Source organism: Salmo salar, chromosome ssa29 (genome assembly GCF_905237065.1).
Source record: "Salmo salar chromosome ssa29, Ssal_v3.1, whole genome shotgun sequence".
Taxonomy (NCBI): Eukaryota; Metazoa; Chordata; class Actinopteri; order Salmoniformes; family Salmonidae; genus Salmo; species Salmo salar.
Window position 1 is genome coordinate 23,845,991 of NC_059470.1, and position 26,727 is coordinate 23,872,717.

General features: G+C 42.0%; 1 protein-coding gene across 1 annotated transcript in view; it reads right to left on the minus strand.

Moving 5' to 3' along the window:
- Positions 1-26,727, minus strand: part of LOC106590429 (histone-lysine N-methyltransferase 2C) — a 235,249-nt gene that overhangs the window by 203,390 nt on the left and 5,132 nt on the right. Inside the window, exon 2 of the mRNA XM_014181457.2 lies at positions 21,161-21,322. Coding sequence (XP_014036932.2) covers positions 21,161-21,321 — 161 coding nt within the window. The 5' untranslated portion in view covers position 21,322. The remainder of the gene's footprint in view (positions 1-21,160; positions 21,323-26,727) is intronic.

The following is a 26,727-nucleotide window of genomic DNA, read 5'->3' on the forward strand; positions in this document are numbered from 1 at the left end:
GAAACAAAACGGCAGAAATACTTAGAAAACAGCTACTGCAGCACAAATGCGAGTGAAATGCTCGCACTGTGGCTGGTGAAATAGACATTTTACCCACCAATGGGAGAAAAAAAAACTGATGGGTGGCGGGTGTTCATTTTAGGCACTGGTTGTCTCCAAATCTGTGTCCTAAACAAATGAAGTAAAAGGACTTGATAGGTGGAAGCCAGACCAGACCTTTTAGTCATTAAGGAAACGATATGAGGAAGGGAAGGTTTTCTAGGGTACCTAGTTTAGCAATATGTTGGACATGCATGGCAGTTCAGGAGGTGGTGGAGCTGCGCCTGCCCATAGAATGGATCACACTTGAGGGATTTCCAATTGGACAGTTTAAGTTAACGGTGGAACAGTGATCAAACACCAACAATGTCAAGTGGCCCATGTTTGCAAAAAGAATGCAAGGACCCTTAATATATGCAACCTCCAGACAATTAATGTTCTAGTGTCAAGTGACTGACAATAAGACTGATAAAAAATAAATAAATGAAAAGCCTCTCAAAAGTCCTCGTAGGGATTCGTTGGTTAATCCATGCATGAAGCCAAACAATGCCCAACCCCACGAGAGACCTCTAAACAAACAAGAAGAAAAACAGAAGTACAGTGATGCTTACTGGTATACAGGCACTGCATAATACATACATCATGGCTATGTGACTTCCCACTTCCCAGAATCCACGGGTTTTGCCAAGCGGGGGCACCTAAATGGATTTTACGTGTACCTGTCCTAACTCCCGTGCATCACAGAGGTAAACAAATGATGAAATGTGGGCTAATGAGTAACCCGAAGGCAGATAAGGCAGATCCTTCTACATGCTGCAGTCCGGTCGAAGATTTAAGGTGCCACTCGCACAGAAAAACGGCAGTGACAATCCTAAATAAGGCTCTTGGCATTATTTAGATAATTTTCCATTTTGTGCAAACCTATTGAACAAATGCATTTTTCTAACCACCCGCTAGTCAGAGAGAAGAAGGGATGAGGATGGTCCTAAAGACATGGCCCAGCCCAAGGGAACTGGTGTAGCATCCATTGGTCGTATGGCCCAGGAGGAACTCTTGGAAATCTGTCATGTTACAGTCTTACAGGAGTATGCTTATCGTCATCATCAGCCACCTTAACTCCAATAAATCACATTTTATTGGTCACATACACATATTTAGCAGATGTTATGCGGGTGTAACGAAATGCTTGTGTTCCTAGCTCCAACAGTGCAGTAGCATTTAACAATTCACAACACACAAATCTAAAGTAGAATAGAATACAGTATATACATATGAGATGAGTAAAGCTGTATAAAAACATTATTAAAGTGCCTAGAGTTCCATTGTTAAGGTGGCCTGTGATTCCATGTCGATGTATATAGGGCAGCAGCCTCTAAGGTGCAGGGTGGTACCCGGCTAGTGATGGCTGTTTAACAGTCTGATGGCCTTAAGATAGAAGCTGTTTTTCAGTCTCTTGGCCCCAGTTTTGATGCACCTGTACTGTCCTCGCCTTCTGGATGATAGCGGGGTGAACAGGCCGTGGCTCGTGTGGTTGATGTCCTTGATTGATCCTTTTGGCCTTCCTTTGACACCGGGTGCTGTAGGTGTCCTGGAGGGCAGGCAGTGTGCCCCCAGTGATGCGTTGGGCTGACTGCACCACCCTCTGGAGTGCCCTGCGGTTGCAGTGCTCCAGTTGCCGTACCAGGTGGTGATACAGCCCGACTGGGTGCTCTCAATTGTGCATCTGTAAACGTTTGAGGGTCTTAGGTGCCAAGCTGAATTTCTTCAAGCCCTTGAGGTTGAAGAGGCGCTGTTGTACCTTCTTCACCACACTGTATGTGTTGGTGGACCATTTCAGATTGTCAGTGACCTGTACACCGAGGTACTTTCCAGCTTTCCACCTTGTCCACTGTGGTCATGTCGATGTGGATAGCTAATAATTCAAATTCATTTTTACTGGTTCACATAAACAGAGCCCACCCCCCATTTTTCTAAGTTTAGGCTACCGTTAGCCATAGATTCTACTAAGAATGAAAATCTACTGGTTCATATAAAGAGCCCCCCCCACAGAAACACCAATACAGGACCAAGCAAAGTGCTACTCTTTCTTGTTTATTCCAATTCCATGCACAATGTTTTACATTTGCACCACTTAAAAGCATGTGGTATCGAACAGAAGCAGTCAGTCACAAAAATATGAATTAAGGTCATTTGTATTTGGGTTTGTTTTTATTTATTTAAAAAAAAAAAATACACATCCAGAAACTTAAGGCCACAATTCTACTACAGTGAGAAACGGAGCAGGTAGTGTTGGACAGAGAGAGAGAAAGAGAGGCAAAGAAAAAAAAAAGCTGTTGTTGCAAGTAGTTCCAGCTCTTAAGGCAGTGGCGAAATCCCGGCATGGACTAACTAACTGGCTGGGATGGGCACACCCCCTTCTCCATAGCTGTTTCCCAGCATGCCATTTAACCATTTCCTCTCAGTTTTTTACACTTCCAAGCTTTTACAAGCAATTGTTTAAACCAGATTCAAAACAAACGCAATGCTAGGGGCTAGAAACCTTTGATATGCGGACTCACAGGACATTCCTTCCTCCCAAACAAAAGCAAACAAGGGTCAATTCAATTTACCTTCAACCTATTCATTACCTGCAAGAGCTGTATTGCAAATAAGTACTCCTAGGATTTTTGTTTAAACTCCAGCACAAAAACTAGGTTGAGCTTTGGGGTTGAGATCTGGCAACCACAAAAACCACTATTGTGCACTACTGCGACACATAGGCATGGAGGTTATTTTAGGGTAACATCAATGGCGACTAGGTCTGACCACTAAAGGGGCCAAATGTAATGTGCCTATTGTATTGATACATCCGTAAGGCCAAGATATTGAATGTGTATTAAGCCCCTTATACAATACAGTAACAGTAGATCCAGGAACAACAAGGGTTCCTAGTCTGGTGTATTTGGGGCTTTCCTAAATCATATTCTTTGATAGCCATCAACCAACTGCCTTCCACCCCTATTTCACTGCTGACACGATTCTATGCCACCAATAACATTTAAGAAATACCAATGCTCTGAAATACCTTTCAATATTTTATGGAGCCATTGTGTCCATATTGCGAATAAGCGTCTCTGTCAAAGCTATTTGTAAAGCACCCTCATGATTGACAGCTGTTCTGAAAAAACCATGCCAGCCATTTAGACAGTCAGGTAACAGTTTTGGTGATTCACTGCCCAGACCCCTTGGGCATTGCCGCAACGGGAGAAATTAACACACGCAGCAGCCATTAGGTTATGCAAGCAGTCTCAATGAGGTACTCTAAGCTCTTGCAGTCTTTGTAAAAAAATATATTTATAAAGCCTGGCACACAGAGAGACACTTCAGTGACATAAGCAGTGGGTCTGGGGACAAGCACAGTGGGTCTGGGGACAAGCACAGTGGGTCTGGGGACAAGCACAGTGGGTCTGGGGACAAGCACAGTGGGTCTGGGGACAAGCACAGTGGGTCTGGGGACAAGCACAGTGGGTCTGGGGACAAGCACAGTGGGTCTGGGGACAAGCACAGTGGGTCTGGGGACAAGCACAGTGGGTCTGGGGACAAGCACAGTGGGTCTGGGGACAAGCACAGTGGGTCTAGGGACAAGCACAGTGGGTCTAGGGACAAGCACAGTGGGTCTAGGGACAAGCACAGTGGGTCTAGGGACAAGCACAGTGGGTCTGGGGACAAGCACAGTGGGTCTAGGGACAAGCACAGTGGGTCTGGGGACAAGCACAGTGGGTCTGGGGACAAGCACAGTGGGTCTAGGGACAAGCACAGTGGGTCTGGGGACAAGCACAGTGGGTCTGGGGACAAGCACAGTGGGTCTAGGGACAAGCACAGTGGGTCTGGGGACAAGCACAGTGGGTCTAGGGACAAGCACAGTGGGTCTGGGGACAAGCACAGTGGGTCTAGGGACAAGCACAGTGGGTCTGGGGACAAGCACAGTGGGTCTGGGGACAAGATTTCCTTCAGAAAAAGATAGGCGCTATAACGAGGAAGAGGGAAGCGAAACCTTTGCAGAAAAATGTAGCAATTTCCTCTGAAAAATGGTTCTTCTAGATAGAAATGACCAAGCTTGGTTTCTGACATAAAAAGAAAGATATGAGTTGCAAAAGGTCAAGGCGATAATTCCGATATAGATTGAGCCTTATAAATCATTGTTATTCAAGCATCCGTAGTTTATTCCCCCATCTGGGACATATTAAGATCGCCTCGGTGTGAGTGTGTATTTGTTTCGCGCCCACGATCCATGCCCACCCGCCCACACATACACACCTTGTGAAGAAAAACAAGGACTACCTGGAACAGAGCCTCTAGGAAGTGGCAGACAGATCACATAACAGCTGTAACACCATACAGCAGCGCATATACATTACACTGTATGTATTGAAGAATGCTAATGGGAAAACAGGCAAGGAGCAGTGTCATCCACACACACATTTTCCAGGAAGTCAGCAATGACATCATTTGAACACCAGCCATGCATTTACGGTCCATAATCAGTCAGGTGACATTTTGACTAGGCCAACCAAGCTGTTCCAAGTTCTCAATAGCACTAAGTAGCGTCGAGCCATTTGAAAAGGCACAATATGGGATATTTCCAGTTGTCCAATTTCAAATAATATACATGAAAATAAATACCTTAGAAATACCTCATTAGCTTAGTACAGCTGTCGTACCCAATCATTACTGACTCAGTTGCATCCATAGCTCATGAATTTGAGCGTGGTTACATTTCTCCAGCCTCATCCCTCAGCTTTATACCAAACCAAGTGACGGGGCAAATATAACCTTAGGATTGTGGGCTTCCAGTCATATTTTCAATTCAATACTACGTGTTTTTGTGTGTGTGTGAATAACTAACATCAGAGAGTTTGGTAAAGTTCAAGCATAATCTTTTACTCAAGTATAACATGTTATGGGTCACAACATCCTAATCAGACATTCATAATGCACCTGTTTATATATCTTAGATAAGTGCCCCACAGGCACCATCTCTGGCTTGGCATTATTTCCATTATCTTAGCATCTCCTTTTCATATAGAATTAGCTTATATATGTGGCACACAGCCACAAAATGTTTAATTTCTTGGGTCATGTTGGGCCAGAACACTGAGCCTCTGGCTTTTCTTGAGACTGGCTTCGACCCGAGTGCCCTGCATGGATACAAGAGAGAATCATTGGGCGTAGAGTTTCTGGCACTACCACCCTGTCGCCTTTTTAGACAACCTCTTCCTGCATTGTGAGTGTGTCTCTGTATGTCCAGTAGTCCCTCACCAGGATGTGTGTACTCTTTGTGTCTGGCCAGCCTCTTAGGATAAAAGACTGAAGCATTCAAGAAGTCTTGTCCTCTGTTGAATGAGCTTTAATAGCATCCCGTGTCTGCGGGGAGATGTGAACCATGCTACTGATCAAAACATCAACAACCTCAGCCTGTAGAGCATACACTGTCTCATTGTCCGATATTGCAGGTGACTAGTTGTTGGTAGTGCTGCTCTTGACAAGAAATCTGCAATGTGAAGCACTATTCCTTTCTTGTATACTACCTGTAGTTGATAACGTTGAAGCATCATCCTTTGAAGTCGCTTCAAGGCAGTCAGATTCTTTTTTAAGATAACCTCAAGCAGCTTGTGATCAGTGTGCACCGTGATAAAGTCCCTACCATGAAGGTATTGATCAAAACGGTCACAGGCGAACACTATGGCTAGGCATTCCTTTTCAATTTGGGCATATCCTTGCTCCGTGGGTGTCAATGTCCTTGAAGCAAATGCAATGGCTGCCCCTTCTGCAAGAGCGCTGCCCCTAGGCCTTTGTCACTTGCATCCCATTGTAGGGTCACTTCTTCAGGGAGGTCATAGTACTTAAGTATTGGTTGGTTGCTTACCAACTTCTTGATTTGCTCCAAGCCATGCCTATAGCACATCTTTATTGGTCAGCCGACAAAATGGCTCACATACGTCAGACAGATGATAGGAATTTGGCTGAGTAATTTACAAAACCAAGCAATCGGTGCACTGCTTTTGCATCTGTAGATGGCGGCATTTGCTGTACTGCCTCCACCTTCTTGGGGTCTGGCTTCAGGCCTTCAGCTGTCAAAAGATGTCCCATGTATGTAATACTTGTGAACCTGAGCTTGACTTTGTCTTTATTCAGATTCATCTCACTTGCTCTTTGTAAGAGCTAAGTCAGGTTGTGGTCATGGTCCACAGCCGTATACCAGGATGTCATCAGCTATGACGCTTATTCTTGGTAGTCCCTGAAGTGCATCATGTTGCCTTCGCTGATATTCCTCTGCAACTGGATTTCATTCCAAAAGGTAACCTTGTCCACCAGTATCTACCAGTGGGGGTCCAAAATGTGATGAGGTAACTATCTTCATCCAAACATACCTGACAGTACCCATTTTTTGCATCCCGAACCGAAAAGATCTTTGCTTTTGCCAGGCTAGGCTGTATCTCTTCAATGGCAGGCATTTGGTAATGTGCCCTACATAAGGCTTTGTTCTGGGCACTTGGTTCAAGGCAGACTCTTATTTTCCAGGTTTTCCCACCACAACCATGTTGCTTATCCACTTAGTAGGTTTGGTAACCTTCGTAATGACACCCGGTTCCTCCATTGAATCAACAGCCTTCAGAATCTTTTCCTTCAGTGGAATGGGGGGTTCTGCGGGGAAGCTGTTGAACTGGTCTAACAGACTCATCCACCACCAGGCGAAGCTCACCTGGCAGAGCTCCAATCCCTTCAAAAATGTCCTGAAACTGTTTCAGTATTGCCTCTGAGGTGCTCGAGCCTGATGGGACATTTTGTTTTTCTTTAGAGCTGATGTGATGAATGACATGTTGGTGGTTGAGATGTAGCAACTTAAGGTTTTCACACATTTCTGCTGAAAGGAGAGGCTTTTGGAAGGTTTTCACCACTTGGAACTTTAGCACGTTTCCCCATCATGATTGGCTTGTAGTTCACACTCCCCTACTGGTGTAATAATCGAGCCATTGTACAGCCTTAGCCTTGCTTTGCTTGGTTGAGGCTTTGCATCTCCATTCTGCATTACTTGCATAAAGTCTCTGTAGCTGAGTATATTGACAGTTGAGCCACTGTCTAACTGGCATTTGATACTGCTGCTTGGATCATAATCACAGTTCTCACATGTCAGTGGGGTAAGCTTTAAGTGTGTAAACCATTTATCTTTGCCACTTTGAACAGAATTAACATCTGTCATGTTTAGCATGTCTGCTTCTTCATCATCATTTTGATCACTGCATGTATCCTGTTCTAGCAGATTGACAGGCTTACTTTGTCTGTCTGTACACTTCAGCAAAATGGTTCTTTTTTTCCCCACAGAATTTGCATATAACCCCATATGCTGGGTATTTCACTCTTGCGTGTGTTGATCCATCTTACGTGCACCCTTCTTTGTATTTTTACGCCTTACATCACTGTGCCGATGAATTATGTTTCCATTTTCTATCGACATGGTCTCTGTATTTGTTCTGAGTGGCATAATTGACAGATTCTGCCTGTTCAGGGACAGTGTTCATCTTTTTTAATTGGGTCTGCGTCTGTTCACTTGCTCTGCATATATCTATGGCTTTATTCAGAGCTTAAGTTGTGGTTAACGCAGTATACTTGCTCTTATCTTTACAGCCAATCACAAGTCTGTCTCTGATCATTTTGTCTCTCATTGACCCAAAATCACATGAATCCGACAATTGACGCAACCTCATAAAATATTGACCACACGTCTCTGCTTGAGTTTGATCATGTGTTAAAAATGAATCTTTCATAAATCACATTACAGGTAAGTTCAAAATGTCTTTGCAAACCGTCAAGGAATTTCTTTAAAAAATGTTCTATCCTCTTCCCCCAGATCTAGGTGACGCTGAAGCATATGGCACTCTTCCAATAACACTGAGCAGTGTTGCCACTCTCACATGAGGGTCTTTATCTAAACCTGTAGCGATTTCATAATTCTCCTTCTGATCATGGAAGAACAAACAGTTCTGATACAAATCGAATTCATGTCCATGGCGCTAGGCACCAGAACTTGACTGAGAGACATTGCATGCTCTTTGTCCTCGCTCATTTGTTCCTCTTATTCAAGTTTTTCCCGTAGCGCTCGACTTCTTCAAGCTCTGTCAAATTAGTTGTTGATCATTGCTAGACAACCATTCTCAGGTCTTGCCATAGATTTCCAAGTAGATTTAAGTCAAAACTGTAACTCGGCCACTCAGGAACATTCACCGTCTTCTTGAAAAGCAACTCCAGTGTAGATTTGGCCTTGTCATTTAGGTTTTTGTCCTGCTGAAAGGTGAATTCATCTCCCAGTGTCTGGGGGAAAGCACAAACCAGGTTTTTCCTTTAGGATTTTGCCTGTGCTTAGCTCCATTCCGTTTCTTCTTTAACCTGAAAAAAATTCCCCATAACAATCACAAGCATACCTGTAACATGATGCAGCCACCACTATTCTTGAAAATATGGATAGTGGTACTCGGTAATGTGTTTCACTTGCAGCAACCATAATACTTTGTATTCAGGACAAAAAGTGAATTGCTTTGACACATTTTTTGCAGGATTACTTTAGTTCAGGATGCATGTTTCTGAAAATGTTCCTTCTGTACAGGCTTCTTTCTTTTCACTCTGTCAATTACAGTGGAAGTCGGAAGTTTATACACTTAGGTTGGAGTCATTAAAACTCATTTTTCAACCCAAAAAAAACGTACCCGATTTAATCTGGTTACTACTCCTGCCCAGAAACTAGAATATGGATATAATTAGTAGATTTGGATAGAAAACACCCTAAAGTTTCTAAAACTGTTTGAATGGTGTCTGTGAGTATAACAGAACTCATATGGCAGGCCAAAACCTGAGAAGATTCCATACAGGAAGTGCCCTGTCTGACAATTTGTTGTCCTTCTGTTGCATTTCTATCGAAAATACAGCATCTGTGCTGTAACGTGACATTTTCTAAGGCTTCCATTGGCTCTCTAAAGCCGCCAGAAAGTGGAATGGGGTGTCTCTGTCTCTGGGAAAAGTACAGCAGCTCTGTTTGTGAGTGGTCAGCCTGGGGACAGTGAGAGTGAGATGCGCGTTCACGAGACTACTCCATTTTTTTCTTTCAGCCTTTGAACGAATACAACGTTGCGCGGTTGGAATATTATCTCTATTTTACGAGAAAAATAGCATAAAAATTGATTTTAAACAGCGTTTGACATGCTTCGAAGTACGGTAATGGAATATTTTGAATTTTTTTGTCTACCCTTTGGATAGTGACCTGAACGCACGAACAAAAGGGAGCTATTTGAATATAACTATGGATTATTTGGAACCAAAACAACATTTGTTGTTGAATTAGAAGTCCTGGGAGTGCATTCTGACGAAGAACAACAAAGGTAATCCAATTTTTCTAATAGTAATTCTGAGTTTAGTGAGCCCCAAACTTGGTGGGTGTCAAAATAGCTAGCCGTGATGGCCGAGCTATGTACTCAGAATATTGCAAAATGTGCTTTCGCCGAAAAGCTATTTTAAAATCTGACACTGCGATTACATAAAGGAGTTCTGTATCTATAATTCTTAAAATAACTATGTATTTTGTCAACATTTATCATGAGTAATTTAGTAAATTCACCGGAAGTTTTCGGTGGGTATGCTAGTTCTGAACATCACATGATAATGTAAAAAGTTGGTTTTTGATATAAATATGAACTTGATTGAACAAAATATGCATGTATTGTATAACGTAATGTCCTAGGAGTGTCATCTGATGAAGATCAAAAGGTTAGTGCTGCATTTGGCTGTGGTTTGGGTTTATGCGACATATATGCTTGCTTGGAAAATGGGTGTGTGATTATTTGTGTCTATGTACTCTCTTAACATAATCTAATGTTTTGCTTTCGCTGTAAAGCCTTTTTGAAATCGGACAATGTGGTTGGATTAACGAGAGTCTTATCTTTAAAATGGTGTAAAAATAGTTGATTGTTTGAGAAAATTGAATTGTGGTATATTAGTTGGTTTTGTATTTCGCGCCGTGCGATGCCATTGGCTGTTGGCTAGGGGTTCCGCAGGCGGAACGGGGTTCCACTAGCGGAACGTCTGTCCTCAACAGGTTAACAAACTATAGTTTTGGCAAGTCGGTTAGGACATCTACTTTGTGCATGACACAAGTCATTTTTCCAACAACTGTTTACAGACAGATTATTTCACTAAATCACAATTCTAGTGGGTCAGAAGTTTACATACACTAAGTTGACTGTGCCTTTAAACAGCTTGGAAAATTCCAGACAATGATGTCATGGCTTTAGAAGCTTCTGATAGGCTAATTGACATCATTTGAGTCAATTGGAGGTGTACCTGTGGATGTATTTCAAGGCCTACCTTCAAACTCAGTGCCTCTTTGCTTGACATCATGGGGAAATCAAAAGAAATCAGCCAAGACCTCAGAAAAACAATTGTAGACCTCCACAAGTCTGGTTCATCCTTGGGAGCAATTTCCAAACGCCTGAAGGTACCACGTTCATCTGTACAAACAATAGTACGCAAGTATAAACACCATGGGAACACGCAGCCATCATACCGCTCAGGAAGGAGACACGTTCTGTCTCCTAGAGATGAACATACTTTGGTGCGAAAAGTGCTAATCAATCCCAGAACAACAGCAAAGGACCTTGTGAAGATGCTGGAGGAAACGGGTACAAAAGTATCTATATCCACCCTAAAACGAGTCCTACATCGACATAACCTGAAAGGCCGCTCAGCAAGGAAGAAGCCACCGCTCCAAAACTGCCATATAAAAGCCAGACTATGGTTTGCAACTGCACATGGGGACAAAGATCATACTTTTTGGAGAAATGTCCTCTGGTCTGATGAAACAAAAATATAACTGTTTGGGCATAATGACCATCGTTATGTTTGGAGGAAAAAAGGGGAGGCTTGAAAGCCGAAGAACACCATCCCGACTGTGAAGCACGGGGGTGGCAGCATCATGTGTGCTTTGCTGCAGGAGGGACTAGTGCACTTCACAAAATAAATGGCATCATGAGGAAAGAAAATTACGTGGATATATTGAAGCAACATCAAGACATCAGTCAGGAAGTTAAAGCTTGGTCACAAATGGGTCTTCCAAATGGACAATGACCCCAAGCATACTTCTAAAGTTGTCTCAAAATGGCTTAAGGACAACAAAATCAATGTATTGGAGTGGCCATCAAAGCCCTGACCCCAGTCCTATAGAAAATGTGTGGGCTAAACTGAAAATGCGTGTGCGAGCAAGGAGGCCTACAAACCTGACTCAGTTATACCAGCTCTGTCAGGAGGAATGGGCCAAAATTCACCCAACTTATTGTGGGAAGCTTGTGGAAGGCTACCCGAAACGTTTGATCCAAGTTAATCAATTTAAAGGCAATGCTACCAAATACTAATTGAGTGTATGTAATCTTCTGACCCACTGGGAATGTGATGAAAGAAATAAAAGCTGAAATAAATCATTCTCTATTATTATTATTCTGACATTTCACATTCTTAAAATAAAGTGGTGATCCTAACTGACCTAAGACAGGGAATTATAACTAGGATTAAATGTCAGGAATTGTGAAAAACAGAGTTTAAATGTATTTCGCTAGGGTGTATGTAAACTTCCGACTTCAACTGTAGGTTAGTATTGTGGAGTAACTACAATGTTGTTGATCCATCCTCAGTTTTTTTCTTTCACAGCCATTAAACTAACTGTTTTGAAGTCACCATTGGCCTCATGGTGAAATCCCTGAGCGGTTTCCTTCCTCTCCGGCAACTGAGTTAGGAAGGACGCCTGTATCTTTGTAGTGACTGGGTGTATTGGTACACCATCCAAAGTGTAATTAATAACTTCACCAAGCTCAAAGGGATATTCAATGTCTGATTTTTCTATTTTTACCCATTTACCAATAGATGCCCTTCTTTGTGAGGCATTTGAAAACCTCCCTGGTCTTCTTGGTTGAATCTGTGTTTGAAATTCACTGCTAAACTAAGGGACCTTACAGATAATTGTATGTGTTGGGTACAGAGAGGTAGTCATTCAAAAATCACGTTAAACACTATTATTGCACACAGAGGGAGGCCATGCAACGTATTATGCATCTTGTTAAGCACATTTTTACTCCTGAACTTAGAGGCATGCAATAACAAAGTGGTTGAATACTTGACTCAATACATTTCAGCTATTCATTTATTAAATATGTAAAAATTTCTAATAACATAATTCTACTTTGACATCAATGAGTTATTGTGCGTAAGCCAGTGACACACAATGTTTTTTAAATTATATTCAGGCTGTAACAAAATGTGAAAAAAGTCAAGGGGTGTGAATAATTTCTGAAGCCACTGTAGCTGCGCTAACAAAGGCTTGTTGCACGCCACTCACTTACTGGCTGTCATGTTGCAAGTAGACAATCTAGGGCTGTCCCTGATCTTGGTCGACCAAGAGTCGTCTGTTCTTACGACCAAACGATTTGTTGACATTTTTAAACGTGTATTGTTCCATACATTGACACATCCTGTCCTGTGCGTTTTAATCAAAATCAACTATATTTCACTGAGCTTGTGTGATGCTTTAAGCACATTGTGATTAAATAGTTAAGACACACAAATGACCAGAGGGAGTCCGACCAGTGCCGGGCCAGGCTCAGACCTGCTGCGCTGTTCAAAAAATAAATAAAAATAACACAGCGAGTGACTGACTAGCAGCGGTTGTCTCACTCTCTCCTTCCTGCTGCAGCGACCACCAGAGAACATCAAAGTGTTTATCGTGCTGTCAGTGTTGCTGAAGCAGAGCAGTTCTGTTACAGAAATCCCTATTCCCTAAACCCTTGCGCTCTTAACTTTGAAACGTGTATGCATCGCATGCACGTGACCAAAGACCTATTCGCACGTGACTATCATTACTAGAGAATGTTGGTTATGTAATTATTACTCCACAATGTACGTTATTCAGACGGGATGTTTTTTTCCAAACTGCAACCTGTAATTCTTTATTTCTTCCCAATAAATTGACAGTTATGCCAGAAGCCTGAAGTTTTTTTTTTATTCTAGGCGTGAAGATACAGTATTTCAACATGTCCAGGTGATATGGCCACACTGATAACTCAAGCTTGGTTCCAAGTTTCTAAACCATACCAAACTGTCGCCATATTTGAATTGAGGAAGTGTGATAATAATCATTAGGACATTTGAGCAATCTGCAGTATGTCCTAAATACCCCCCAGCCTTCAGATTTCAGCTAAACAGTGCAATTGCACTTCAGATACGTTAACCTCTATGGGCTAGGTGGGACGCTTGCGTCCCACCTACTCAACAGCCAGTGTAATCCCGTGGCGCGATATTCAAATACCTCAAAAATGCAAAAACTTCAATTTTTCAAACATATTACTATTTTACACCATTTTAAAGACAAGACTCTCGTTAATCTAACCACACTGTCCGATTTCAAAAAGGCTTTACAACGAAAGCAAAACATTAGATTATGTCAGCAGAGTACCCAGCCAGAAATAATCAGACACCCATTTTTCAAGCTAGCATATAATGTCACATAAACCCAAACCACAGCTAAATGTAGCACTAACCTAGGACATTATGTTATACAATACATGCATGTTTTGTTCAATCAAGTTCATATTTATATCAAAAACCAGCTTTTTACATTAGCATGTGACTAGCATTCCCACCAAACACTGCCGGTGAATTTACTAAATTACTCACGATAAACGTTCACAAAAAGCACAACAATTATTTTAAGAATTATAGATACAGAACTCCTCTATGCACTCGATATGTCCGATTTTAAAATAGCTTTTCGGTGAAAGCACATAGCCCGGCATCACAGGGCTAGCTATTTAGACACCCAGCAAGTTTAGCACTCATCAAAGTCAGATTTACTATAAGAAAAATGTTATTACCTTTGCTGTCTTCGTCAGAATGCACTCCCAGGACTTCTACCTCAATAACAAAATGTTGGTTTGGTCCAAAATAATCCATCGTTATATCCAAACAGCGGCGTTTTGTTCGTGCGTTCAAGACACTATCCGAAAGGGTAAATAAGGGTGACGAGCATGGCGCAATTCGTGACAAAAAATTTCTAAATATTCCATTACCGTACTTCGAAGCATGTCAACCGCTGTTTAAAATCAATTTTTATGCCATTTTTCTCATAAAAAAAGCGATAATATTCCGACCGGGAATCTGCGTTTAGGTAAACAGACAAAAGAAAAGAAAGCATTCGGTCGACTCGGGCACGCGCCTAAGCCCATAGTACTCTGAGCGGCCACTTGCCAAAAGCGATAAAGTGTTTCAGCCAGAGCCTGCCTCGATATCGTTCAGCTTTTTCCCGGGCTCTGAGAGCCTATGGGAGCCGTAGGAAGTGTCACGTTATTGCAAAGATCCTCAGTCTTCAATAAAAAGAGCCAAGATGAAACACAACTTCTCAGACAGGCCACTTCCTGCATGGAATCTTCTCAGGTTTTGGCCTGCCATATGAGTTCTGTTATACTCACAGACACCATTCAAACAGTTTTAGAAACGTTAGGGTGTTTTCTATCCAAAGCCAATAATTATATGCATATTCTAGTTACTGGGCAGGAGTAGTATCGGGTACGTTTTTTTTATCCGGCTGTGTCAATACTGCCCCCTAGACCTAACAGGTTAAAGCTTTGGATGCGAAAGTGAACATATACATTTCCAAACCTTTTGGTCAGTTGTATGCTGCTTTGTGATCTATTAACAGCAAGGGTTGCATAAAAAAGGCTCAATATTTGTTACTGATGCATTTGGCAATATTTAAGTAATAAAGTATTCCCTGTGACAGTTGATATATAAAATGGCCCACGTGTAGCCTGTGACTGACCGGCTCAAAAATCAGTCTTAGGTAGCAAAATTTGAAATTGTTTTTTTACATTGGATAAAAGTATAGACTCAGAGCTACAAAATGGTATATCATACACTACAGTTGAGAAACAATGGGAAAGTAATTCTGCTTTGAATGTTGATAAACTTGTAAACTCACTTTTGAGAAAATGGCCTTTGAATGTTTTGGTACTACTACTGGAGAGCCCTTCTTTCTCTACACCGATTCATCATCGTTCATCATAGGTTGTTTTGATGTTATCCAGAGGTTGGTGACTGCAACTGTGCTGTCAGATTGTCAGTTCGTAAATTCAGAGCGTTTCACTCTGAGCGTTTAGAGCGCACACTGGACGCTCTGGGCGATGAGTAGGGTTGATCCGAACGTTCTGGCCTCACAACTGCAGCCAAGCACCCAAGCTAAATGGCTAACATTGGCTAGTTTGCCAGCTACTTCCAGACACAAATGAGATCATGGTGACCATTTTACTCGCAGAGCTGATTAGGCTGTTTTCATGTTATCCAGAATGTTGGTAACTGTGCTGCTGGTAAAAATTGAATTGTGCTTTTATGCCGACATTTACTGACAACGGCCATATTCAACGCGTGTTTAGCGTTTGTAAATTCAGCAGTTATTCTGTGCTCTGGCACACTCAGATGAGAATGCTCAGAAATCGGACTACATAGCCAGACAATTTACGAACGCACCTGAAATGGTTACTTGCATAGTGGAGTCTTTTGTTAAGACATGTAGCTAGCTAGCTAAGTAAACAATTAACCATAATCCCAACTCGTGACATTACTACCCTGCATGAATCTGCAGGTTTCTAACCAACTAGGTTCAATGTTAGCTAGCCAAGCAAATGGCTCTGAGATACGAATAAGATCATACATGTATCGTAAGCTAGCAAGCCAGCCAGCTAACAATAGCTAACAGTACACTAACTTGAAATGAAACCACTTTGTCAAAATTAGAAACGTGTAATAGCTGAAAATGTAGCAAGCTTAGACTATTTTACCCGTATACATCATTCATGGATGGACACGTCTCCTGTCGGATGCCATGGTTGCCCTTAGTTTGAAGATGTGATCTGGAGATTGGTGTTTTCTCCATCTCCTTAACTACCATACTCAAATTCCACTGATTTCAAAACTCCGTCCTCCAGAAAGTGGAGAGCAACACTTATGCAGTTTTACTACACCATACATTTTTTTAAAAGCGGAGTTCGACACGAGGGTACCTAGACATACCGGAAAGCTCAAATAGACAGAAGCGTGCCTACCAATTCGAATTCTCGGCATGTCCAGCCCACTCATTATCTCAGCCAATCATGGCTAGCGGGAAGGTTGCTGTTTTTTTTCATGGCCAAACCAACTAGGGTCATAATTTAACAATTTTATTCGTACTTACATTTGGCATACAAGTTTGTTATTAAGGCACATAAAAGTTCACATGTTCCAGAGGCATTTCTGCCAAAAAAAGGCATTTGAATGTTTAATTTTTTTTTATCTTCTAAATGGCTCTCCTGTGAAGTAGTGACATACGCTTAGTTTTCTGAAATGGATCACACAGCTTCTGCGCAGCACTTAGTTACATTTATCGAATCAGTTACTGTTTTCTTGCACAAACCGCGAGCAACACCTGTCAAACTCAGACATCTCTCTCAAAACACAGGTATGTTGATTCACATGGGACTAGTATTACCAAAGGACATTGGAGTTTGTTACTCTCCTGCGATGTAAAAATTACTGACATGGCAGATTGGGACAGAACCAAAATTACAGAAGTGGTGTTTTGTTCTAGTGCACATAATTACATTACCCGAACTCCCCCAGTAAAAAGAACACCGTCTGAATAGGGCACAATAGGGCCTGACCTATAGCTTATCATAATCACATCAATGAATTGGTTATAACAAACTCTGAACACGTGAAACATGACAGCAAAATGAATGCTGAGGACGTGACAAACTCGAAAATGGTGGAATGTTTACTGGTTGCTCAGGAGGTAAAGGGAAAGTCAGATGTGTGGAATAAACTTTACTAGTTGTGGAAAATACTTGAGATCACGAAAAAGAAGGTAAGGAGCAAACGCTGTGTGAATATTGTGTCTGCCAAACAGGTGCTGTATAGATTACAATATAATTTCTGACCTTTTGGAACAATGTAAACACTAAATAAATAAGCGTACCAGAGAGTCCATTGTAATGTTTTTTTGTTAAGCCTTTATTACAGGAAAGACTAAAAACAGTCGCATTCATTCATGAATGGTTAATTTATTGTTTAAGGCAATTATTCAAGGCTCGCTATATTTTAAAACTAAAATGGCTTGATTGCATTTCAAAATCATGAATGACTCATATGCTGTGTAATGACATGAATTATGGATTCAGTAGCCTATAAGTATTGAAATATAGGCCTAAGTAAGTTACGGTATTAAGACTATACAGGATGCGCTCTTAGGCCTACATACAGCTCAATGTTGGCTATACTAAGCCTACTAATGATCATGACCTTACATATGATCATTATAATAATAGTAATAATAAGATCAAGAAAGATTTGCGTTATATTTTTTCTGACAATTTGGAACAATGTAAACACTAAATAAATGAGAAATAATACCAGAGAGGCTGTTCTAAAAACACAAAGTGCAAAGCCTTAATTAGAGCAAAGATTTAAAAAAGCTGCATTTGTGAAATTGCTTACTTACGGAATCAGTAGGCTACTAAACAAACAAACGGGCAACAGAAGCAGGATGTCTTATTCCTGTAGATGCATATGGATGATTTATAAAGCCAGGCACATTTAACAATTAGGCTATTGATTATAGACCTAATTAAGTTGGGGTTTCCTCTCTCCTCACTTTTCTTAGACAATGATACAAGGGCTGTTTTCTCATTTCCTCATTCTACTGCTGCCTCCGCCACATTGTTCTCAACACCAATATGCTGGTTAACTTTGCTATTATACAAATAGCAACATGGTCTAGGAAAAGGCGCCAACCCAACAGCGCACTAATGTGTTTCTGAACCGCAAACAGCGACCACTAGCGCATTTATTATAAAATAATATTTTTTATTAGTGTTGCACCATTGTTTATGGTTATATTACATAAGAACAATTGCAGTAGCACGTCTTAGACTGATGGACTGTTCCATCCCCACCACAATGGATCAGTCCACTCAGACAGGCGGGAATCAGACAGGTGTTTTGTACACCATGATATATTTTTTATTGCTACTGCTCGACTAAAGAAACCTTGGGTCGACCAACAGCCTATCGACCAGTCAACCAAATGGGTTAGCCTTAAGCTAATCGCATCCTTCATCTGAAGACCAAACCTCCTCCCCACAAAGTTATACAGACCATCTCCTAGAGTTGTTCTTGATTGGTTTAGTGATAGATGGTATTCTAGTGATAGATGGCATGCAATACTTTCTCTCCTGTATGAGTCTGCCATGTGAAAGGATGAAAGTGGGGATATCTCCGAGACAAAATGTAACAACCGGAAAGGAAAAACATGAAAAAAGACAGGTACATTGTCAGTTTCTAGGCAGTGTCTCTGTGACGGAGAAGTCCGTCACTGGTGAGGGCAGTGTTTGGTACACTAGCACACTACAGTGGTAGGCTTGATTACCAACAACGACGAGACGGCCTACAGGGAGGAGGTGAGGGCCCTCGGAGTGTGGTGTCAGGAAAATAACCTCGCACGCAGCCCCCTATCTACATTGACGGGACAGTAGTGGAGAGGGTGGAGAGTTTTAAGTTCCTCGGCGTACACATCACGGACAAACTGAAATGGTCCACCCACACAGACAGCATGGTGAAGAAGGCGCAGCAGCGCCTCTTCAACCTCAGGAGGCTGAAGAAATTTGGCTTGTCACCAAAAACACACTAACTTTTACAGATGCACAATCGAGACATCTTGTCGGGCTGTATCACCGCCTGGTACGGCAGCTGCTCCGCCCATAACCGGAAGGCTCTGCACAATGCATCACCGGGTGAAAACTACCTGTCCTCCAGGACACCTACACCACCCGATGTCACAGGAAGGCCAAAAAGATCATCAAGGACAGCAACCACCCGAGCCACTGCCTGTCCACCCCGCTAACATCCAGAAGGCGAGGTCAGTACAGGTGCATCAAAGCTGGAACCGAGAGACTGAAAAACAGCTTCTATCTCAAGGCCATCAGACTGTTAAACAGCCATCACTAACTGTGTGATGTGGCTGCTGCCAACATACTGACTCAACTCAAGCCACTTTAATAATGGGAAAATTGATGTAATCAATTTATCACTTGCCACTTTATATGATTTATATTAGATAATGTTTACATAACCTACATTATTCATGTAATTTGTATATACTGTACGCCATACCATCTACTGCATCTTAATGTATCACTAGCCACTTTAAACAATGCCACTTTATATAATGTTTTCATAACCTACATAACTCATCTCATATGTATATACTGTACTCTATACCATCTACTGCATCTTGCCATCCTGATGTAATGTGTCACTAGCCACCTTAAACAATGCTGCTTTATATGTTTTCATACCCTACAATACTCATCTCATATGTTTATACTGTACTCCATACCATCTACTACATCTTGCCTAGGCCGTTCGGCCATCACTCATTTATATATTTTTATGTACATATTCGTATTCATTCCTTTACACTTGTGTGTACAAGGTAGTTGTTGTGGAATTGGTAGATTACTCGTTAGATATTACTGCATGGTCGGAACTAGAAGCACAAGCATTTTGCTACACTTGCATTACCACCTGCTAACCATGTGTATGTGACAAATAAATTTGATTTGACACAGTACATACATTTTACACTTTATTCTTACCTCCCGTCAGTAACAGTTTATGGTATAAAGAATATACAGACAAGCGTTCATGTTTAATTTAAGCAACGTTTATTGTACTTAATGTTATGGATGAGCGTATTGTTTGTTTGGTTCTGTTCCTCTATCTCCATCTCTGTAGCTTCAGGGTATGCTGGGATAAGGACAAGAGCTACGGTAATCGGGCTGGCTTTGTAGTGCCTGTCCCGAATGGCTCGTTCATGTGAATGGGCATATTGGAAGACTCCATGTCAGTAGGGATGGGATTTTCTAAATGTGTTATATTGGTATATTGTATCATGAGAAACATGTTGCAAGGTATATAATTCATTATGTTTAGCTGAGTGAAAAATGTAGGCTTTGATGAAGGTAATTGCTTAATGAATAAGTGCTGGGTATGTTCTGATGGGAGCGGCTTCCCCTACAAAAGGAGCCTCTCTTTCAGTTCAAGGGGGGAACCATTTTGGATTGAGCTGTTGATGGGGCGGCATTGTTTTTAAGCTGTCCCCATAATGTATACTTTGGATGGCAGTACTGTTGTTTTTCTTCCGGATTCACTATGTAAATAAACACCCTGCACAGAAGTACTTTTGCAGCTCTGCCATCTTTTTATTTGATAGAGGTTAGGTTTTTCAGTTTAGCCTTCTGGCCTACTCTACGTGACAGTCTCCTTGAGTGCCGAGGGGCCGCCCGGCTTCCTCGGAGCCAATGCACCTCAAAACACGAGTGGCTCCTCAAGGTGGAATCTCGGCTTAGGTTGGCTCCACGCCACACTTTGTGACGCCCCGCTTCCCTCTCCAAACACACACATACCCCTCCCCACCAGCAACGTTTGGGGATAGCTTGGGTTATACATGTAGCCACAGCAGCACATATCCCCTTCCTTGCACTCATGATTCATTTGGGAGGCCGCGTAGTGGGAGATGAAAACGCTGGCAGATTTAATAATTCATGGTACTTAATAAATTCATTTAGAGGACCTATGGGGTTGTGGGGCTGAGGGAGATGAGTATCACCAATTTTAAAAATTTTTTTAAAATTGTCCACTTTGAAAGAAATGGCAAGATTACTGAAGAATTCCATGAGTTGATTAAGTAATAAACCTGAACCAGCCAAAGAGACATCTGTCGGTAGACTTAATGGTGTTTTTAACATCTACGATAATAATTAATTCTACCTTTACAACCCACAACCACCCAAAATGAAGACTCCCGCCACCCCCCCAAAACAACCAAACTGCTTAGTAAAATACATCCAGTAGATCATCACAAGACCAGATGCCACAGGGACCAATGAAACACAGGAGGGCAACACCATCAGCCAAGGCGTCAAAACAAAGCATCACACCAAGATTAGAGCGCAGAAGGACCTACTTCTTTCTGGGTGTGGGTAATCCAGAGCCTGCATCCTTACGAGGCCGGCCACGGGGGCGCCGGTCTGTGGGGGCAGGGGAGGGGGTGCGCCCCCCAGTACTGCTCAGGGGAGTAGACGGTCCGTGGTCAGAGGGATCCAGACTCTTGTTCTCTGATGACATTCTGCGGACCAGGATGGAGAGCATAGAGAAGAGGAGAGAGGAGACTAGTTTATTAATTGAACCATGGACATCGGATTGGAGCTGCGGGGATATATTTGTCTTGCTAGGTAAGATAATCAAATACCAAAGTAGATAAAAAGAAACCAAACAAGATGTTTTCTGTTAACACACAACCTGTATTGTAAGGTGCCCCGTTTGAGTACGCCATGAGACACAGTGGACTTCTACTGAAATCCATCCACACACACACAGTACATTCAGAAAGGCCTTGTTCTGAAATGGATTAAACAGGTTTAGAGATTACTGAAAAGAAAATTGAAAAAAAATATCCAAATTACATAAGTACTCAGACCCTTTACTGAGTACTCTGTTGAAGGACCTTCGCCAGCGATTACAGCCTTGAGTATGACGCTACAAGCTTGGCATGCGTGTATTTGGGGAGGTTATCCCATTGTTCTCTGCAGATCCTCTCAAGCTTTATCAGGTTGGATGGGGAGCATCCAACCTGAGTGTGTGTGTGTGTGTGTGAGAGATATATCTCACACACAGTACTACTCAAAAGTGGAACACACACACACACACACACACACACACACACACACACTCCAGGGTTTTTATTTTTACTATTTTACACAATTGTAGAATAACAGAGAAGACATAACTATGAAATAACACATATGGAATCATTAGTAAAAAAAATGGTTCAACAAATCAAAATATATTTTATATTTGAGATTCTTCAAAGTAGCCACCCTTTGCCTTGATGACAACTGTGAACACTCTTGGCATTCTCTCAACCAGCTTCATGAGGAATGCTTTTCAAAGAGTCTTAAAAGGAGTTCCCACATATATTGAGCACTTGTTGGCTGCTTTTCCTTCTCTCTGCGGTCCAACTCATCCCAAACCATTTCAATTGGGTTGAGGTCGGGAGATTGTGGAGGCCAAGTCATCTGATGCAGAACTCCATCACTTTCCTTCTTGGTCAAATAGCCCTTACATAGCCTGGAGGTGTGTTGTGTCATTGTCCTGTTGAAAAAATAAATGATAGCCCAAACCAGATGAGATGGCGTATCGCTGCAGAATGCTGTGGTAGCCATGCTGGTTAAGTGTGCCTTGAACTCTAAATAAATCACTGACAGTGTAACCAGCAAAACACCCCCACACCAACACACTTCCTCGTCCATGCTTCACAGTGGGAACCACATATGCGGAGATCCGTTCACCTACTCTGCGTCTCACAAAGACAAGGCGGTTGGAACCAAAAATATCAAATTTGGACTCATCAGATCAAAGAACAGATTTCCACCGGTCTAATGTTATTTGCAGCAATTCGACCATGAAGGCCTGATTCACACACTGAACAGTTGATGTTAAGATGTGTCTGTTACTTGATCTCTGAAGCATTTATTTGGGCTGCAATTTCTGAGGCTGGTAACTAATGAATTTATCCTCTGCAGCAGAGGTAACTCTGGGTCTTCCTTTCCTGTGGCGATCCTCTTGAGAGCCAGATTCATCATAGTGCTTGATGGTTTTTGCGACTGCACTTGAACTCTCAAAGTTCTTGAAATTTTCCAGATTGACTGACCTTCATGTCTTAAAGTAAATGATGGACTGTCGTTTCTCTTTGATTATTTGAGCTGTCCTTGCCATAATATAGCCTTGGTCTTTTACCAAATAGGGCCATCTTCTGTATACCACCCTTACCTTGTCACAAAACAACTGATTGGCTCAAATGCATTAAGGAAAGAAATTCCACACATTAACTTTTAACAAGCACACCTGTTAATTGAAATGCATTCAAGGTGACTACCTCATGAAGCTGGTTGAGAGAATGCCAAGAGTATGCAAAGCTGTCATCAAGGCAAAGGGTGGCTGCTGTGAAGAATCTCACTTTTTTGGTTACTACATGATTCCATGTGTTATTTCACAGTTTTGATGTCTTCACTATTTTTCTACAATATAGAAAAGAGTAACAATAAAGAAAAACCCTGGAATGAGTAGGTGTGTTCAAACTTTTGACTGGTACTGTGTGTTATATATATATATATATATATAGTCCACTAGTAGGCACATTGATATTGGCTACGAATGGCAAAATTTGATGACATAAGGATCTTTCAATGCAACATATCCCATTTCCCAACCCGCTTGGAGCCGTGCTTGAGCCCAGCCGTTCCACGTTTGTTTGATTCCACCACCAGCACACCTCATTCAACTAACCAAGAGCTTGATGATTAGTTGAATCAGGCATGCTTGTGCAAAAGTTACAACACAATGTGTAACAACACAAAAGTTACACAACTCAACTTGCTTTCACATACCTCATGATGCAAAGCATGCAGAAACACATAGAAGACGGGCCAGGATGGCCATCACTGTCACAGCACTCCCCCTCAACTTTGACGAGCAAATTAGCTGGGTTTACCACCCCTTAGGCCACCAACAACTACCACAGAATACAGAAGATCTAGCCTCCACTTCAAATAACAGAAAATTAACAATAGCAACTACAACAACTGCTTGATGAAAGGCACAACTGTACAGTGGACAGACCAGTGTCAATTTAGCAGAGCTAGGTAAGGCGAGCTCTAGCACAAGAAAGAGGGGAAAGGAAGAAAGCAGACGTTGACTCATCTGTAATGTCTTCGAGACCAGATGTGCTAAGTCTCGCATTGGGGGACATCTCCGTGCTGCTTGGCAGCATCGCTCTCTACTGCATAAATTAATTTTGCCATTTTGTTAAGCACAGTCATGCTGGGGTGGAGAGAATGAAAAAATTAGAGAGAAAATAAATAGCAGGGTCCCCCGCTGTGCGTCTGTAACAGCTTATTTTATTTTACTAGGTCTCGAATGCACTGCTAGAGCCAAGTGGCTGTTCAGCCTCACAACATCGCTGGGCAGACCACAAACACAGACTATGAGCCTGCTGGCCTGCTTGAAGGGTAGGCTATGTGCCTATGGCACCAGAAACAGAAGTGGATATTACATGTTTATAACTTCAGTATTGGCATTTCAAAGGGTCCACCTCACATCACAGACCCATTCCCACTAACAAGATCTTTGGGACATCACGGAGCATAAAAACATGGGTTCTCACATTTAAGGACAGATGCACATATACATATCACACACACAAAAGTATGTGGACACCCCTTCAAAACGTGTGGATTCAGCCATTTCAGCCACACCCGTTGCTGACAGGTGTATAAAAATTGAGCATGCAGCCATGCAATCTCCATAGACAAACATTGGCAGTAGAATGGCCTTACTGAAGAGCTCAGTGACTTCCAATGCCACCTTTCCAGCAAGTCAGTTCGTCAAATTTCTGCCCTGCAAGAGCTGCCCCGGTCAACTGTAAGTGCTATTATTGTGAAGTGGAAACGTCTAGAAGTAACAACGGCTCAGCCGTGAAGTGGTAAGCCACACAAGCTCACAGAACGGGACCACTGAAGGCTGAGGCGTGTTGCGCATAAAAATTGTCTGTCCTCAGTTGCAACTACCAAGTTCCAAACTACCTCTGGAAGCAACTTCAGCACAAGAACTGTTCTTCGGGATCTTCATGAAAAGGGTTTCCATGGCCGAGCAGCCTAAGATCACCATGTGCAATGCCAAGCGTTGGCTGGAGTGGTGCAAAGCTCTCCGCCATTGTACTCTGGAGCAGTGGAAGCGTGTTCTCTGGAGAGATGAATCACGCTTCACCATCTGGCAGTCCGACGGACGAATCTGGGTTTGGTGGATGCCAGGAGAACGACACCTTCCCGAATTCATAGTGCCAACTGTAAAGTTTGGAGGAGGAGGAATAATGGTCTGGGGCTGTTTTTCATGGTTCGGGCTAGGCCCCTTAGTTCCAGTGAAGGGAAATCTTAATGATACAACATACAATGACATTCTAGATGATTCTGTGGTTTCAACTTTGTGGAAACCGTTTGGGGAAGGCAGTTTCCTGTTTCAGCATGACAATGCCCCCGTGCACAAAGCGAGGTCTATACAGAAATGGTATGTCGAGATCTGTATGGAAGAACTTGACTGGCCTGCACAGAGCCCTGACCTCAACCCCATCGAACACCTTTGGGATGAATGGAATGCCGAATGCGAGCCAGGCCTTATCGCCCAACATCAGTGTCCGACCTCACTAATGTTCGTGGCTGAATGAAAGAAAGTCCCTTCAGCAATGTTCCAACATCTAGTGGAAAACCTTCCCAGAAGAGTGGAGGCTGTAATAGCAGCAAAGGGGGGGACCAACTCCATATTAATGTCCACAATTTTGGAATGAGATGTTCGACGAGTAGGTGTCCACATGTAGTGTATGTGGTTTGCTCGAGACGTGGCTGCCTTGGCCCTGCTTGTTTGCTGTTGTAGCCCTCTTATCGGAGGTAGTGTCGTAGGCTTGGCCAACAGAAGACGTCAGTGACAGAGGGAGAGTAAAAGCTATTCCACAAACTTAAGGGGGGAAAATAATATTTGTTTATGCAGTAAGCGCTGTAAAAACATGTAGATGCAAAATTAGGGCTATTTCACAAAGCAAATTTGTTACAGTAAACATTTGATGTAATGTAGCAAACATTTGGAGTAGATACATCACTCACCATAAAGGCCTATTGTGGGGACACCTTCCAAATCATATGACAAAAAAAAATATTAACATCATTAATGTAAAGGTGTTTGTATGTGTGGGGGGGTTATTCTCAAGCTGCCAGGTCACATGTCTCAATCTTGAACTAGATATTTCCCTCTAACACAATCCGTTGTGTTTGTCAAGTTGTGGTGAAGGATGGTCAGGAGACATTTGTTGTGTTCATTGTAGAAATAAACATTTGAAATGTAAAAACAAAATGATTTCTTATTGGATGCGTTCTGGAATGTATTCAGTGAAGTGAAACAAAATGTTAGAAACATTGCAGTCAAATGTAATGAATAGAACTAACACAATTACCTATGAGAGAGTACATTTACATGCACACTAATAATTAGATATTACAACGGATTATGGCAGTAGGCAGGTTATGCAATAGTCATGTAAACATCTTACTCTGCTTATCTTAAATCAGCGTAAGGTCAAAATTGAAGTAAATATACAGCGATTAAAACAACATTTTCTGAGCAATATTTTACATTTTTAGGACATGTAAACACCCGCGTTCCAGCAGTATATTTTTATCTGCACATGTGCTACCACCAGCCTAGCGAGCCTCCCTCTTTAGCACGAGTGAAGCGAGTTCGGAACAATGTATGCCTCTTAGAAGAAGTAGTTCTCACATACAAACTTTATATGTTCAAACTCAGAGTCAAATATGCTTCCCAAAAAAGGAATATGGATGCTGTGGTAGAACATTTATTTTGATTGCCGATTTTCTGCATTTATCAGTGCCATCAGGTAGCCTGATTTCAGACGTAAACATGTAAACA